General features: G+C 30.9%; 1 protein-coding gene across 1 annotated transcript; it reads right to left on the bottom strand.

The window, feature by feature from the left end:
* Positions 1-5,557: 5,557 nt before the first annotated feature.
* LOC146913040 (uncharacterized) lies at positions 5,558-8,351 on the bottom strand. Its single transcript, XM_085716288.1, has 2 exons — positions 6,930-8,351; positions 5,558-5,903 (listed from the first exon to the last, which is right to left on the bottom strand). Exons 1-2 carry the CDS (start codon positions 8,122-8,124, stop codon positions 5,848-5,850), a joined length of 1,251 nt encoding a protein of 416 aa, XP_085572414.1. The 5' UTR covers positions 8,125-8,351; the 3' UTR covers positions 5,558-5,847.
* Positions 8,352-14,351: the final 6,000 nt, after the last annotated feature.

The raw sequence follows: 14,351 nt of genomic DNA, 5'->3' as shown, positions 1-14,351 counted from the left end.
GGTTTAAACGAACAAAGATTAACTTTTATTGAACTCAAACACAGAGGAAAACCAACAAAAAATTATATATATATATATATATATATATATTGGTGTAAACGAACAAAGATTAACTTTTATTGAACTCAAACACAGAGGAAAACCAACAAAAATTTGAAATTTTAAATCACAAACTGAAATTCCGGCAGACTAGCTTTTATGTGTTTTATACGATGTTATGATCAGAATGTCGAGTAAAAGGTTTTAACATCGAGCTAGCAGAAAACAGACAGATCAAGGCAAATATAACAGATATAGAATTTTAGCGCGTTAGTTATCAGCTGTTTTTATGTGATGTTTCAGATCCAGATCTGCAGAAAGCAGATGTTCCGTTTAATGTTTCAACATCATTCTGGCAGTAAGCATAAACAAACAGCAAAATAAACGACAGGAAAGTAAAAGGCACAGAGAGTTTGTTGACCCAGTTCAGCACAACACACTTACATCTGGGGGCTACCAAGCCAGGAAGGAAATCCACTAGTGTAGTCCATATTCAATAGCTCTCAGCAAACTCCTCGTTTACACTATATGACCTAGGACCTACCCGTCTAGACTTCAACCTAGGAACTCCTAGATCTGAGATCCCATCTCACTATCCTAATGGTCAGTCACTGCCCCAGTGACCTATCAGACCTCAAACACAAAAAGATAGAAGTTACCTTCCAACACAAACAACCAAACATTGTTTCACAACTTCGGTTTGATGCACAAGAGTATCAATACTCACAAACTCAGTCCTAAACAAGTATCACAGGCGACACAAGAAGGCACACAGTAAAGATTCTAAACCTGCATCACCATGATACAAGAGTAGAATACATGGAAGACGACTCAAAACCCTAAAAATCTATTCTTTTACAAATCGATGGTTTTGATAAATTACAACTCAACTGAAGGTCCATCTCGATGCATCAAGGTGATACAAGGAGAGGCTCGCAATTACGGCACAAGTTGAGACCCTAAAGACTCAATCCAATATTCTTGAATTGGTAAATAAAACTAGGGTACAAGTCTTCCTTATATAGCCTTTCAAAGCATGGGCATTTTCGTAATAGGCTAAACATATATTTGTATCACATATTCTCATCAGAAATATGTTGAAACAAATATTCTTCAGAAAATATATTTTCTAAATCTGTTTTGAAAATATATTTTACAAGTATGGTAACTCCTAAAAAGTAGGAACATTTTTAGGAACTTCCATATACACCACCAAGGAAATCTAAAATATTGTTTATATTTTAGAAACAAATCTTCCAGTTTATTCTGGACAATAACGCGCTGCTTGGTGAACAAGAAATAAGGCGTGGTTTCCTTACTGAGATAAGGATTGCGTGAACCAAGCCACATGAACCGGGCACACTGAACCGTGCCAAGATGTTGGAACATTGTATCCAACATACACGAGTATTTGTTTTAGCAACAATGAAGCCAATACCCAAATACTCAACACAAACTACAAATTTTCCCCATTTTGTTTTTTTGCTTTTGCATAATAATATTATTGAACGACATGAAAAAGGAGGAGGATGATGAAACTTCAACTTTTTCTTGTAGTAAAAAAATGAGACATGTAAACTAACTAATAATAATTTCATTCTTTTTTTTTTAATAAGTTATTCGTTACCTGGAGGTAATTGTTTTACCATATTTCATTATTTTAATAAGTTATTGATTACCTAGAGATAACTCCATCAGTGAAATATAAATAATTCTAATATCAAAACTTAAGCATATTATATATAAATCGTTAGGTGAGTTTTTTGCATAGTATTAAGTGAAACAAAAGCTCTACATGTTATAGTTTGGAAAAAGAACATACATGAGCGGAATTAATCATAAACAACACATTTTCATTAGGCAAGCATGGTCTATTTTTAACAAACAATATTTCCTTCATCTCAACCACTAGACCTACTCTATTCAACAACTCCAACTTGATACCAACATAGTAAAAATCGTGTCTAAACATAATCACTCCCATAACTAAACCACATCACCAAATCGTGACCAAAACTAAATAATAACTGCAAAAATTTAGAGACAGTAGTTAAGAGAGTTATTTACACTTCAAATGCTCTAGCAGCAGTATACCGGCAAATGAAAAATAGCATCATTATTGACCTTGCTTAATTTCAGATTTTCAAAAGCCTTAACTCATTGGTTGGATATGATCACTTATTTCTTAGCACATTCTAAAATATTAAGTTTTTCCCTTGTTATTTTCCTAATAAATATTCCACATTTTTTTAGTGGATACTGAAACCCTCAATTTGAGTGGTTAATAAACAGAAATTGGATCATCTCCTGCGTTCTCTCCTCTGTAATTGTCATTCATTGAATTACGGTTGAGTGAAAAAAGGAAAAAGTTGTATTTTCATGCTATTTTTCAAGTGCTTTTTTTTTTGAGAGAGCTATTTTTCAAGTGCTATGTGTGGTAAATTATGGAATTGGATCCTCTCCTTCAAAATTTATCTCCTTCTCTCTCCTCCTTCACTTAATATTATTTCTAAGTGGATATGAACCACAAAATAGAGAACCGCAAAGATGAGTAAAAATATTCGTTATAATAATTGTTCTTGAGTAAATATTTTGAGATCATACCGTCTACCTTCACCAATAACTACAAAATTGATTTACTCACTTGTCTTTTGTGGTTCTCTATACACTGCTCTGTCACATTTTTACTAATAATTTCAAACTTAAACTTAAACATTTGCTCATCAAATTATAGCATTTTAATTTGTAGAGAAACTTAATTATCATTGACAATCTAGCAATTTAAAATGCTTAAATATAATTTTTGTCCCTTAACTTAATTTAAAACGCCGTTTACTCTTGTTGATGTGGAAAATGAGCTGCATGCACTAGCTGAAACCCTTCTCCATTTCACTTCTTTTTGGTTAAATTCAAAGGAGAATGGATTTTTTTGGCACAGGTGTTGCATTTAAAATTACTGGAGCGAGCTCTTAAAATTGATGAACAAAGTCATAATTTTTTTTTTTTTTTGTCAAAATCAAAATATTAATGCATTTGAATGAGACTGAAAAGTAGCATGAAATAGTGCTTCCACTTCATCTTTCACAAAATCCAAAAATACTTGATGAAGAATAAATCAACCCCATCCGATCCAAGAGTGTCCATCATGATCAATATTTAGGTAGGAAATTAAATTTAGTATATGTCTTCTCTCATTTTAATTATTGTATATATGACAAATTAGCATGCGTATGTGTATCATAGAAAGCTTTGCAAGTAAAAACTTATAAACATTATGAAAACGATATAAAATTATAAATATGAAAGAATGAGAAACATGGCCACCTTTGATTGAATATGTTTCTCTATATTGGTTTAAATGAAGGCATGTAATTGTCATTGGGTTTGTTGCGCATAGGTGCACATCAAAGGTGCCTAATTTGTCGGTTGTCATGTGTGCAATTGAAGCACAATTATTTATCTAGGCATAATTTGGAGTACTTCTAGTACTCTTCATAGTCATGTAATTGTTTTTTTTTTGTTTATTAAGAAAAGGGGTTCGAACCCCAGACACCCCATTTATCCACGTTTAAAATGTGTGAGTTCTAACCACTAGACTACTTAACAAAAAAAATCAATCTAGACATAGATAACAAAGGTTTTTATGATTTCGATCCAAATGATTGGTTGAGGAGAATATTTGAAGAGTAATAAACATCTAATGTCTTGGGGAAGTTGGATTTAATTAATTCGGTGTTGGGTTCAATCCCAACTTATTTTAAGTCCTACCTCAAGTAACTGAAAACTTTTTCGTCCAAACTAGTTCGACTTCAAAGGAGTTTTATGTAGGGAGGGGGTGGATGGTTGAATAAAATTTGTTAGGCGAAAAAGTTCCCGAAATTGGTTTCATCCAAACTAGTTTAACTTCGAAGGAATTTTAGTGGAAAAGGGGTGGATTGTGTGAAAAAAAAAAAATTGTTAGGTGAACTGGAAGGGTGTGTGTAAGCCTAAGAGGTGGTGGTCTTGGGCAAGAAGTAAGGTTTATTAACATAGTTTTGTTGGCAAGGTGGCATTTACTATCAGAAGGTGAATCGTAGCGGAAGAAGGTGTTGGTAGCAAAGTATATGAATCTATTCTGGCCAATCCTGACGTGTCTAGTTACAATGTATTGTACCTTGATTCCTTGTGGTGCAAGGACTTAAGTGGTGTGATTCTTCTTTGACCCGGGGTGGTTGATTGTTAGTAGTCGTCTCTGACTTACCCTTTGGTGGACTTCTGTTAGGGTTATTCATTTTTATTTAGAACTAATTAATTTGATTCTACCTCTGTCTGGTTCTCTGACGGGGGTAGTGAAAGTGGTTGGTAATAGTATGTTGACTTTATTCTTGTTTAATATCTTGGTATAGGTTCTTGCTTTGTGGATCATGACTTCCCTAGGGTTTTTCTAGTTTTCGAACAAAGAGATGTGGTCGTGGGTGATTTAGGTCCGTGGGAAAGTTAGAGGTGGATTTGGATATATTCTCACGACAACTTTTTTTTATCCAAGAACAAGATTTGAGGGTGGATTTGTTGAACCTCATTAGTAGTGTAACCTTGACTCTTATGGAGGATAATGTGTCTTGGGTAAATGACTATGCCCTTATTGTGGTCTCTTTATTAGGTGATGAAATGCGGATCATATTGCTAGTTTGGAAGAGTTGGGTCCGATCAACGGTTATTAGTTTTTCTCGGAAAATGCTTTTGGATAAGGCCCTTATTCTCAAAAACCTTTCCTAACGCCGAATTATGAGTATGTGTTTTTGTGGTCTAGCACAAGAGTCGAGTCGTCACTTGTTTATAACATGTGGCGTTTCAATTCAAATTTGGTTTAAAGTTTTCCATTGGTTCGATTGGGAGCTGGCTATGCCATCTTACTTGTTTCATTTATTCTCAGTCTTATGTTACTTTGAAGTTGCTACATCATTTGAGTTTAACTAGGCATGTCATGGTGTGGTTGATATGGAAGTGATCACAAAATGATGTCATTTTCTCAAATGAGTTTGTGAATGTTGTGCAATTAGTTAAACATATAAAATTCTCATCTTTGATGTGGTTCTTGATTTTAGTTGCATCGTTTTTCCTTTTCCTTTTGACATATGCATTGGATATATGTATCCCTTGTACTCAATTTCTTTCTATATATATGATTTGATTTGCCACTAAAAAAATCATGCAATCACATACACATGTGTCTTGGTGGTTTTGTGGCCTTTTAGCCTTTGTTTGGTTGTCTTTTATCTTGTATCTTTTCTTTAGCATTTTCACTTCTTGTGTAGAGTTCGATTTTTAATAAAATATATACACATGGCCAGTCACAACAAGTATATATATAAAAAAATGAACATTATAATTGCTTGAAAATAATTCAAGCTAAGAATAATAACGGTCAATGTTGAACATTAACAAATATACATAAAAATATTTAAATATTTTTATCACCAACATAATATTAAAAAAAAATTATAAAAACAATAATATTAAAATCAGCTAGAAGGAACAATTTCATGATAACTAATTGACATTAATTAATTGAACAGAATGTTAACCACATTTTAAAATATTGGCCATAAATAAATTAATATGACACTCAACAACAGTTTAAGGCCAAGTGTCACATTTTAACATCATGAACAACAGATCATGGTACAAACATGGTTCAAGGGAGAATATAGGACAGAAAAAGTTACACTGCTGGAAGAAAACACAGAAAAGAATATCCTTGAAAGTCCTTAACAAACCTAGAGAGAGTTCATAATGATAATAAATGCAGAAAAACAAAAATCTAACATACTAATGTAGACGTGGATTGGTGCATTCCTCCCATGATTTTCCAAAGATTTGGAGCCCTGAAAAATTACCACTTAGATCACTATATATCATCAAAATCCCCTAGGTCTTATTTAAATTTAAATATGGGTTAAATATATTTTTAGTCCCTATGAAATTTTCAAATTTCAAGTTTTAGTCCCTATAAATATTTTTATCAATTTTTTGTCCCTCAAAAATTCGTCACAACTTTTGGTACATGCATTTAAGTTAAATCATGTGTATCCTTCAAAATTTTGTATTTTTTTTTATAGTTGTGTTTAGCACGTTACAGAAATCTCTTTTGGAAAAGTTTAATTTTTTTAACAAGTGATGTATTAAATATGAATTTTTAAAGTTTTTAGCGCTTAAAAAATCATATTTAATTCATATGTTATTAAAAATTCAATTTTTTTTATAGAAGATATTATCATAATATTATAAACATCTCTATAAAAATTCATTAAAAAAATGCAATGTATACACATGATTTAATTTAAAAGCAGGGACCATAAGTTGCGGAAGAAAAATTTTGAGGGACCAAAAATTGAAGAATTTTTTTATAGAGAATAAAACTTGAAATTTAAAAATTTTAGAGACCAAGACATATTTAACCCATTAAAGATAGTACTAGAAAAATTTCCTTTTCTAAAAGTAGTACTAGAAATATTTGAAATTCAAATGAAAATTAAGAGCAGAAAAATGAAGTTAATTGGTCTGCAAATTTTCCATCTTTTATACTCAAAAAAGGATTAGAGAAAATTTTAAATTTTATATTTGTTTTTAATTTCATATTATTATATTTTTGAAAAAAGATATATAATTTTATAAATTTTAACTTTTTTTTTGGTAAATTAAAAGTTTGTTTTTAAGAAGAAACTGCTAAAAAAATTATAATTATCAACGAAAATTAAAAGGGAAAAATCACTACTTAGAGTTGGACTTAAAAAAAGAATTTCACACTTTTAAGTCTTTAAATTTTTGTAGTTAGTTCAACTTTTTTAGTAAAATAGCAATTTCTTTTTTATGAAAAAAATAAAATAAACACTGACACACATATGACATACCTGTAGAAAGATTCATGCTGGCTACAGCACAAAAAGTGGAGCGATTAGTGGAAGATGTACCATTATTACTAGCATCCCAATTTGGAGACGAATTTGGCAAGAAATTGTAATCTCCATTGTTGTTGAAACTTGTTGATGATTCCTTAGGGATCACATGGCTTTGATGGTAATGAGGATGATGATGATGATGATGAGAAACCATCATGGATGGCTTCAACTTCCTCTTAATCACAATTGATTCTTCAATAACATTAAAATCATTTCTTGGTCCTTCACTACTACTCACAACAACTTGATGATGATCTTGTTGAAAAGCTTGAAGATTATTTTCATATTTTTTCTTCAGTTCTACTTCTTGCACCCCCCTTATGTTGGAGATCTTGTTACTAGTTCTTTCCCTTGCTCTTGCTCTTGCTTTTTCCCTTGAATCCTTCATCTTACTTGCTCTAACACAAGCAGGTTCTTTGATCTGTACCCTCTTCAACTTCTTCTCTTCAAGTTTACTTCCTGCACCTTCCTTATGTTGTTTTAGGTTTGAAGAATTATTAGTAGCAATTTCTGAATCTTTACAATCTGAGGAAGATGTGAAGCTTTTAGCATCACCACCAACTTCACTATCGTTGTTTCTTTGCTTACTTTTAGTCAGATCCTTAATTGCTTTCTTAGATTTTGTGAAAAGCCAATCAAGTGTGTTGCTAGCTTTGTCAAACCCTAACATGTCTTGAAGATCAAAGAACTTTCGAGCGATCTCAATCGAAAGCCTCACCCTTCGATCTCTCAAACCTTGAGAAGTGTAAATCTTGCTGTGTCGGTCTTTCTTCACCGGTTTCTTTGTGAGGAAACAGGAAATACCATAGTGAGAAGAACCACCAAGAGATGAAGGATCTTGTTTAGGCATTGAAATAGCAATGTTATTATTGTTGTTACTATTATTGTTATTTTCTTGAGAAGCCGCCAAATTGGTTAGGGTTTCTGGAATATTTGTAATGTTATGATGATTAGGATGAGGATGATGATGAATTGGTATGTAAGGAATTGAAAATGGATCATGAAAAAGTGTGTTGTTGTTTGAAGAAGCATTTTCAGGGTTTAGGAAAGGAAAAGGAAAAGGAAACAGTGAAGAAGTAGAAGAAGAAGAAGAAGATGAAGCTGAAGGAAGAAATGAAGGGTAAGGGTTTGAACTGTAAGGGAACATTGGAAACTTCAATTTAATTTTTTAGCCCTAATTTCTTTTGTGAGAGGAAGAGGACCCCTTATGGTGTAGAAGAAGAAAGTATCTATCTACCTTCCTTTGAGTAATGAATTGGTTTCTTCTCTTCTTCTAAGCATCAACTTAACAGTCCATACATAGTCATGTTCCTCTAAAGAATCCTTTTATATAAACATTTTATCCAAGAATATGATAAAAAAAATTAAAAAAGTGTGCTATTAATGAGTTTTATTAATGAGAACTAATTTATACTCAAGTATATGATAAAAAATAGTAAAAATGTGTACTATTTTTTTTTTAGAGAAGTAAAAATGTGTACTATTAATGAATGTTAATTTATGTCCAAAAATGTTATATTTTTAAAAAAATAAGTACTAATCTATATGCAAGAATGTTATAAAAAAAAAATATATATTTCAAAGACTGACACATATTCCAGAAGAAAGAGTAGGAAGAGATTTCAATTAGGGCAATGATGGAAGTTGGATTTGATTTGCATAGTTTATATTACTATTATTATTTTGTGAATAAATTATTTGTTGGATCAGGTTTTCTTGTACTAATAGATTGTAGGGTAGAGAGGGAGAGTAATTGAGGACAAGACACACATAATTTGTGGGTATTTTGCCTCATTACGTGGAAGCAAACGTAAGCAGAGGAAGGTCAAATCATTCAACATATTTTGACCATGTTCTTCTTGCATATGTGTGTGTGTGTGTGAGATATTTTGATTTGGTTAGGGTTAGGGTTCCTTTTTGCTCAGAGAATTTGAAGGAATCAATGATTAAATGAAGTGCAGTTAGGTTAGTACATGTTTTTGTCTTAATCTAAATCAAGGTTATGATTAATTTATGTTGTGGTGTAAAAGATGGGGAAAAGTTTTTCATTTTGAACAAGAAATTCATTAGGTTATATTTTTTTTAAAAGAATTAATTAGGTTTATATATTGAGCTATAAGATTTCGACTTCCTCTCAAACAAAAAGGGTTCAACCTTTTATCCAAGGCAGGGCCATGAAGTAAAAGGTGGACAAAACCGGTTAAATAGTGTGAATCATGTGCTCCTATGAAGAAAAAAAAAAATCTTTTTTTGAGTAAATTCTATGAAAAGATCTTATATCTAATTTTTTGAAAAACCTAACACACATGATTTTCGTGATATTTATGGAAATTTCTTGATATCATGAGAGTTTCATTGTTTATTCAAAAGATACAAGCCCAGTAGTTAGAGTTTGACTTTGTAATCATAGAGGATATGGTTTAAATCTTACTTGAGACAGTTATAGTTTGTCATTTTTTTGTATCACTAATATTACTAAAAAAAAAAATTCTCTTCCACAATTTTTCAAAAAAAAAAGGGTTCCATAAAAAGTAGTCACAAAATTAGTAAATCTTCTTTAAATCAAAGGTGTTTTCAATCAAAATTAGATTGAAAATTTTCTTCTTTGTTCTGAAAAATATAATGTACGTGATTTTGTTGATATTTAATATGCGAGTCTTTTGTATCGTGATATGGTATATCGAATATGTATCCGTTTCAACATTGAACCATACTGTTTGTACTAAATTTTATTTTATTTTATTTTGTTGAACAAGAATTTTATTTTATTTATTATTATAATATTTAATTTTTTTTTACTTTTTATTTTATTTATTATTATAATATTTAAAAAATAATTACTTAAAATGGCTAATGTATGTCTTTGGATTGATTTTTAGAGATCCATATTAAACAAAACTTCCGTAACATATAGCACTGCTCTCAAATATATATTATTTCTTTTTATGAAAAAACTATTTAAGTATTTCTTTTTTTATGATAAAATATGACAATAAGGTGAGTCACTCCATTATTATTTGATATAAGGCACCAATGACATTCTAGTCAATATCAACTAAGCAATTAGTTTCCAGGCATCCTCAAAGGAGTAGCTGGTATGAGTTCAAATTTTAAATTTTTTTTTTTAAAGTGGTTTAGTGGCTCAAAATTAATCTACTACTACTAATCAACATTTGACAATAAAAAATAGTTTTGAGACGTAAGAGGGTCTCTTTGAAAAGAATTGCGACCAAATCAGATTGTTAGCAACTTTAAGAAAATTAAAGCCACATATAGAGAAGATGAGAGTTTAGCTATGAATTCTTGACCACATGTATCAATTTGTGCTTGCTCATTAACAATATTCTAGACTTCATATTGCTTATCTAAATAAAAATTAAAAAAATCTAGAATCATATTAAAAGCAAATAAAATTTGTTAAACACTATGTGAACAAATTGGTAATTACAAATACTAGCAAATATAAAATTTATTAAACATACCAACTCAGCAAAAAAGACAAATTGGTAATTACAAAAATTAGGGTTCTTTAGAGTGGCCCGTACTACCTAGTGTCACTTTCAATCCAGAAAATTCATCAAAACTCTGACAACAATTGCCTCTGCCACACTTTGATGATGTTTTGGGAAGGTAGGGGTCGTCCCCAACTCTCATATCAATCAAAGAATTGGTGTTTACACATAGTCATATGCTTTCTTACTCATCTTGATATTTAGATTTGTACCAACACCTGGGAAAAGAAAATTTATATATTATACTATATACTTAGTAGTTAGTAACATATATATTGGTGTATATCTGAATTTTAGTACTTGTTTAGGTACGTAATTTCATACATGGCATAGTGATAAACCTCAAAAAGAATTCGATGATGACAATTAGGGTTAGGGCTATATTATAATTGACATTTTTTTCTAATTTAAGTTTTTCTAATTAAGGACCATAACACCTAATATGAAAAATAAAGTAAATGGATGAAAGATTTCATGTTACTCCCTCCGTCCCAATTTATCTGACCCCTTGACTCATTTCACACAGATTAAGAAAAATGTATAAATAAAGGGGAAAGTGGAATATATTGTATTAGGAATGATAAAAGTAGTATTATTTAGTGTTATATTGTATGGGAATGATGAAAGTTGTATTGAAAATTGAAATGACTCAGTTATTTTGGGACACTTTTTTTTAGAAAATGGGTCAGATATTCCGGGACGGAGGGAGTATGTTTTTTTCTAAAGGTAAACCAAAAAGGGAAAGTAACTGTCTATTGACTTATTTCTTTTACCTGCCTTATATAGTAAATCTAGTAATCACACAAATCACAAATACATGATACGTTTTATTGTCCCTTCAAAACTTTTACATGTACGTGTGCAAGTAGTACCTTAATTAGGCTATATTTTCGACAAGGATGGGTGTTGAACAACTACTAAAAAGTTGAAATAGCATCAGAAAATTAGAGATAGCAAAATATAAAAATTCTTTTTTATTTATATATACACATATATTTGTCATTCAAAAAAGAATACGTAAAATCCGTCTTTAATTATGTGGCTAAGTATTAGAGACGCTAAATTTTGTGAACTAATTTAATATTTCATTATATATATGAAATTTGAGAAAGTCTTACTTTGGCACAAATGAAATAAAAAATGTTTGAACACACTTACATAAATGAATAAATATAAACGATAAAGATATTAGTCACAACCATTTATGTGCATGTCTAAACATTTGTTATTCGTGACCAAGTAAGTATTTCTCATGACATATGATACTTAAATTGATGGAAATTTTTTTACGAGGAAGAAAGTTTTGTGGAGTATGTACATAGCTTGAGAGTAATATATCTTTGATTGGCTAGGCCATCTAACCTCTCTTTGTTTTTCTACATTGTGATTTTAGGGTTCCTGGGGAAGTTAGGGCTAACACTTTTGAGTTAATATTTAGTTTAAAAGTAAAGCGGTAGTAGGTTAAATTCACATAGGAGAAGACTAATCTTGAGCAGGCTTTTGACTTCTTTTTATTTAGGAGAATTATGGTCTTAACTAATGCCAACCTTTTAACCAAGGGATTTACTTTTTCCACCCTATCACCTTCTCGCGCGTCCTATGTTTCTTACGAAAATGCCCATGTGATTTTCGAATTTTAGAATCCGAACTGAGTTTTTCCTTTATTATGGGGTGAAAAAAAAGAGTTTTTTCACAAATTCGGATTTTATAATCCGAAAACCTTAAAATAGGGCGTGTTCCCCATAAACCCCCTTTTCAAGGGAAAAACAGTTTGAATTATACAATTCGAACTGTATTAACACAAATTTTGAGTCTATTTGTAACATGGATAACCAGTTTAAGGACAATATTAATTTTCCTAACTCTCATCCTTCTATTTTAAGTCATTGTTAGTTGTTCGTAGTCAAAAATCCGGTTTTTCGGCTACTTGATAAGATTGCTCCGAAACTTCCCAGAAAATAAGAAAAAAAATCAAGGATCAAGATTTTTAGACCTATTTTTAATTTTTCATATTCTCAAAAAAAATCTGAAATTTTTTGTGTTAGTTTTATTTGATTTTTAGAATTTTTTAGTGGTATTTTTATGATTTTATTCAACAGGTTTTTATCATTTTTTACTTTAGTTTTCTTTTGTCTTTAAAAACAAAATTCAAAACTGCTGAAATAAAAGAGATTATGATTGCTGATTATACATAAGCATTTTTCGCATCATAAAATCCAAACTTAGTTTGGATGTGTTCGGATTTTAGAATCCGAAATCCCATGGGCATTTGTAAAAATTATAGGGTGCGTGAGAAGTAGATAGGGTGGGAAAAGTAAAGGGCCTTTAACCAAAACATCCAATAGCCCAATTTGCAATTTTTTAAAAACAACATTTTCTTTTCCCGTCCCATTCTCTCATCACGGACTCTACTCAATTCTGAAAATACCTTGTTCAAATTATATAATTCGAACTACTTTTTCAGAATTTTTAGATTATATAATCCGAAAAAGTATTAACCAGATTTTCAATCAACTTTACAAAGCAATGACATACGTTATTGAGATGAAATAAGTGACTATGAAAAGAAAAAAGACATAAATTTAAAGAGACATCAAACAATTGAACATGTTTTATTATTTTATCAATATTTCATAATTCATTTACATGAACATAATGCTTATTACACCAAATTAGTAGACATCTAAAACTCATCCCTTAAATTTTTATTATGACAAAAATATAGTAAATTTTAGTAATTTTCAAATTTCAACCAAACAAAGTGGAAATTCTTGTTACAAGTACAATTCGATAGTAAATATGATCCTCAAGTTTGACATTCTTACTTCCCATTTTAATTTTATGACTTGCATGATTTTGTAAACTTACGGAAATTAGTACTCCCTCCTCCCGGAATAACTGACCCATTTTCTAAAAAAAAGTGTCCCAAAATAACTGACCCATTTCAATTTTCAATACAACTTTCATCATTCCCAATACAATATAACACTAAATAATACTGTACTACTTTTATCATTCTCAATACAATATATTCCACTTTCCCCTTTATTTATACATTTTTCTTAATATGTGTGAAAAACAAAATTGTGTCAATTAAATTGGGAGGGAGGCAGTAGTATCTTTCAAGACTCAAGCTCTCAACAAATTTTCAAAATACTGAATCATTCTCTCATATACTTCATAGTGCATGGTTTTATTTCATCATTATGTCTATGTGTAGGGTCCTACATGATCAAGTCTTCACACAGTAAGAATCCATCAAGGTCAAGTAAGAAATGCATCATTACAAATTTCCAATTTTTGGTCCTTTTCTAGTTATGATCGAAACTGTTTCGTTGAGGATACTCAAGACCATTCACAAGTACTCTTGGTGCAGTTTTTTATGTGCTGAATTATGCAACGCCAAAGGGAACATTGGGTTATTGCAAACTCACCGGACCCCTCCTTCTTCAGCTACACAGCCAACATTAAAATTAATGCTCACTATGCCACTTTCCAGTGAGATATGGCTGCATAACAACACTATGTTTGAAGGACAATTGCTAGAATGGTGACATATGATATGGTTTATGGTGGACCTTAGGTTTGAAAATTACTCGATAACCGATGTTGTGCACTACTACTCAGACAATGACGTGATTAACCCACTTGGGTTGGTATTGACTTGGACCTGTGAGTGTGCTCCTCCTCGAGGTTTCATATTCGATTCTTCTTAGTATCAATTTAGGTGAACTAATTTAGCTTAAAAAAAAAAGACGTGATTAATGTTGATTTGGTAAAAACAAGATAAATCGTCCATTCTATATTTCCCTTCTTTATTTTTTGTTGAATCAACACGGATCGAACAATTAAATTACCTGCG

This window comes from Medicago sativa, chromosome 6 (assembly GCF_051527215.1).
Source record: "Medicago sativa cultivar Bolivia chromosome 6, Bolivia_mono, whole genome shotgun sequence".
Lineage (NCBI taxonomy): Eukaryota > Viridiplantae > Streptophyta > Magnoliopsida > Fabales > Fabaceae > Medicago > Medicago sativa.
The sequence above is the reverse complement of the archived record's forward strand: the minus strand, read 5'-3'. Positions and strand labels throughout refer to the sequence as shown.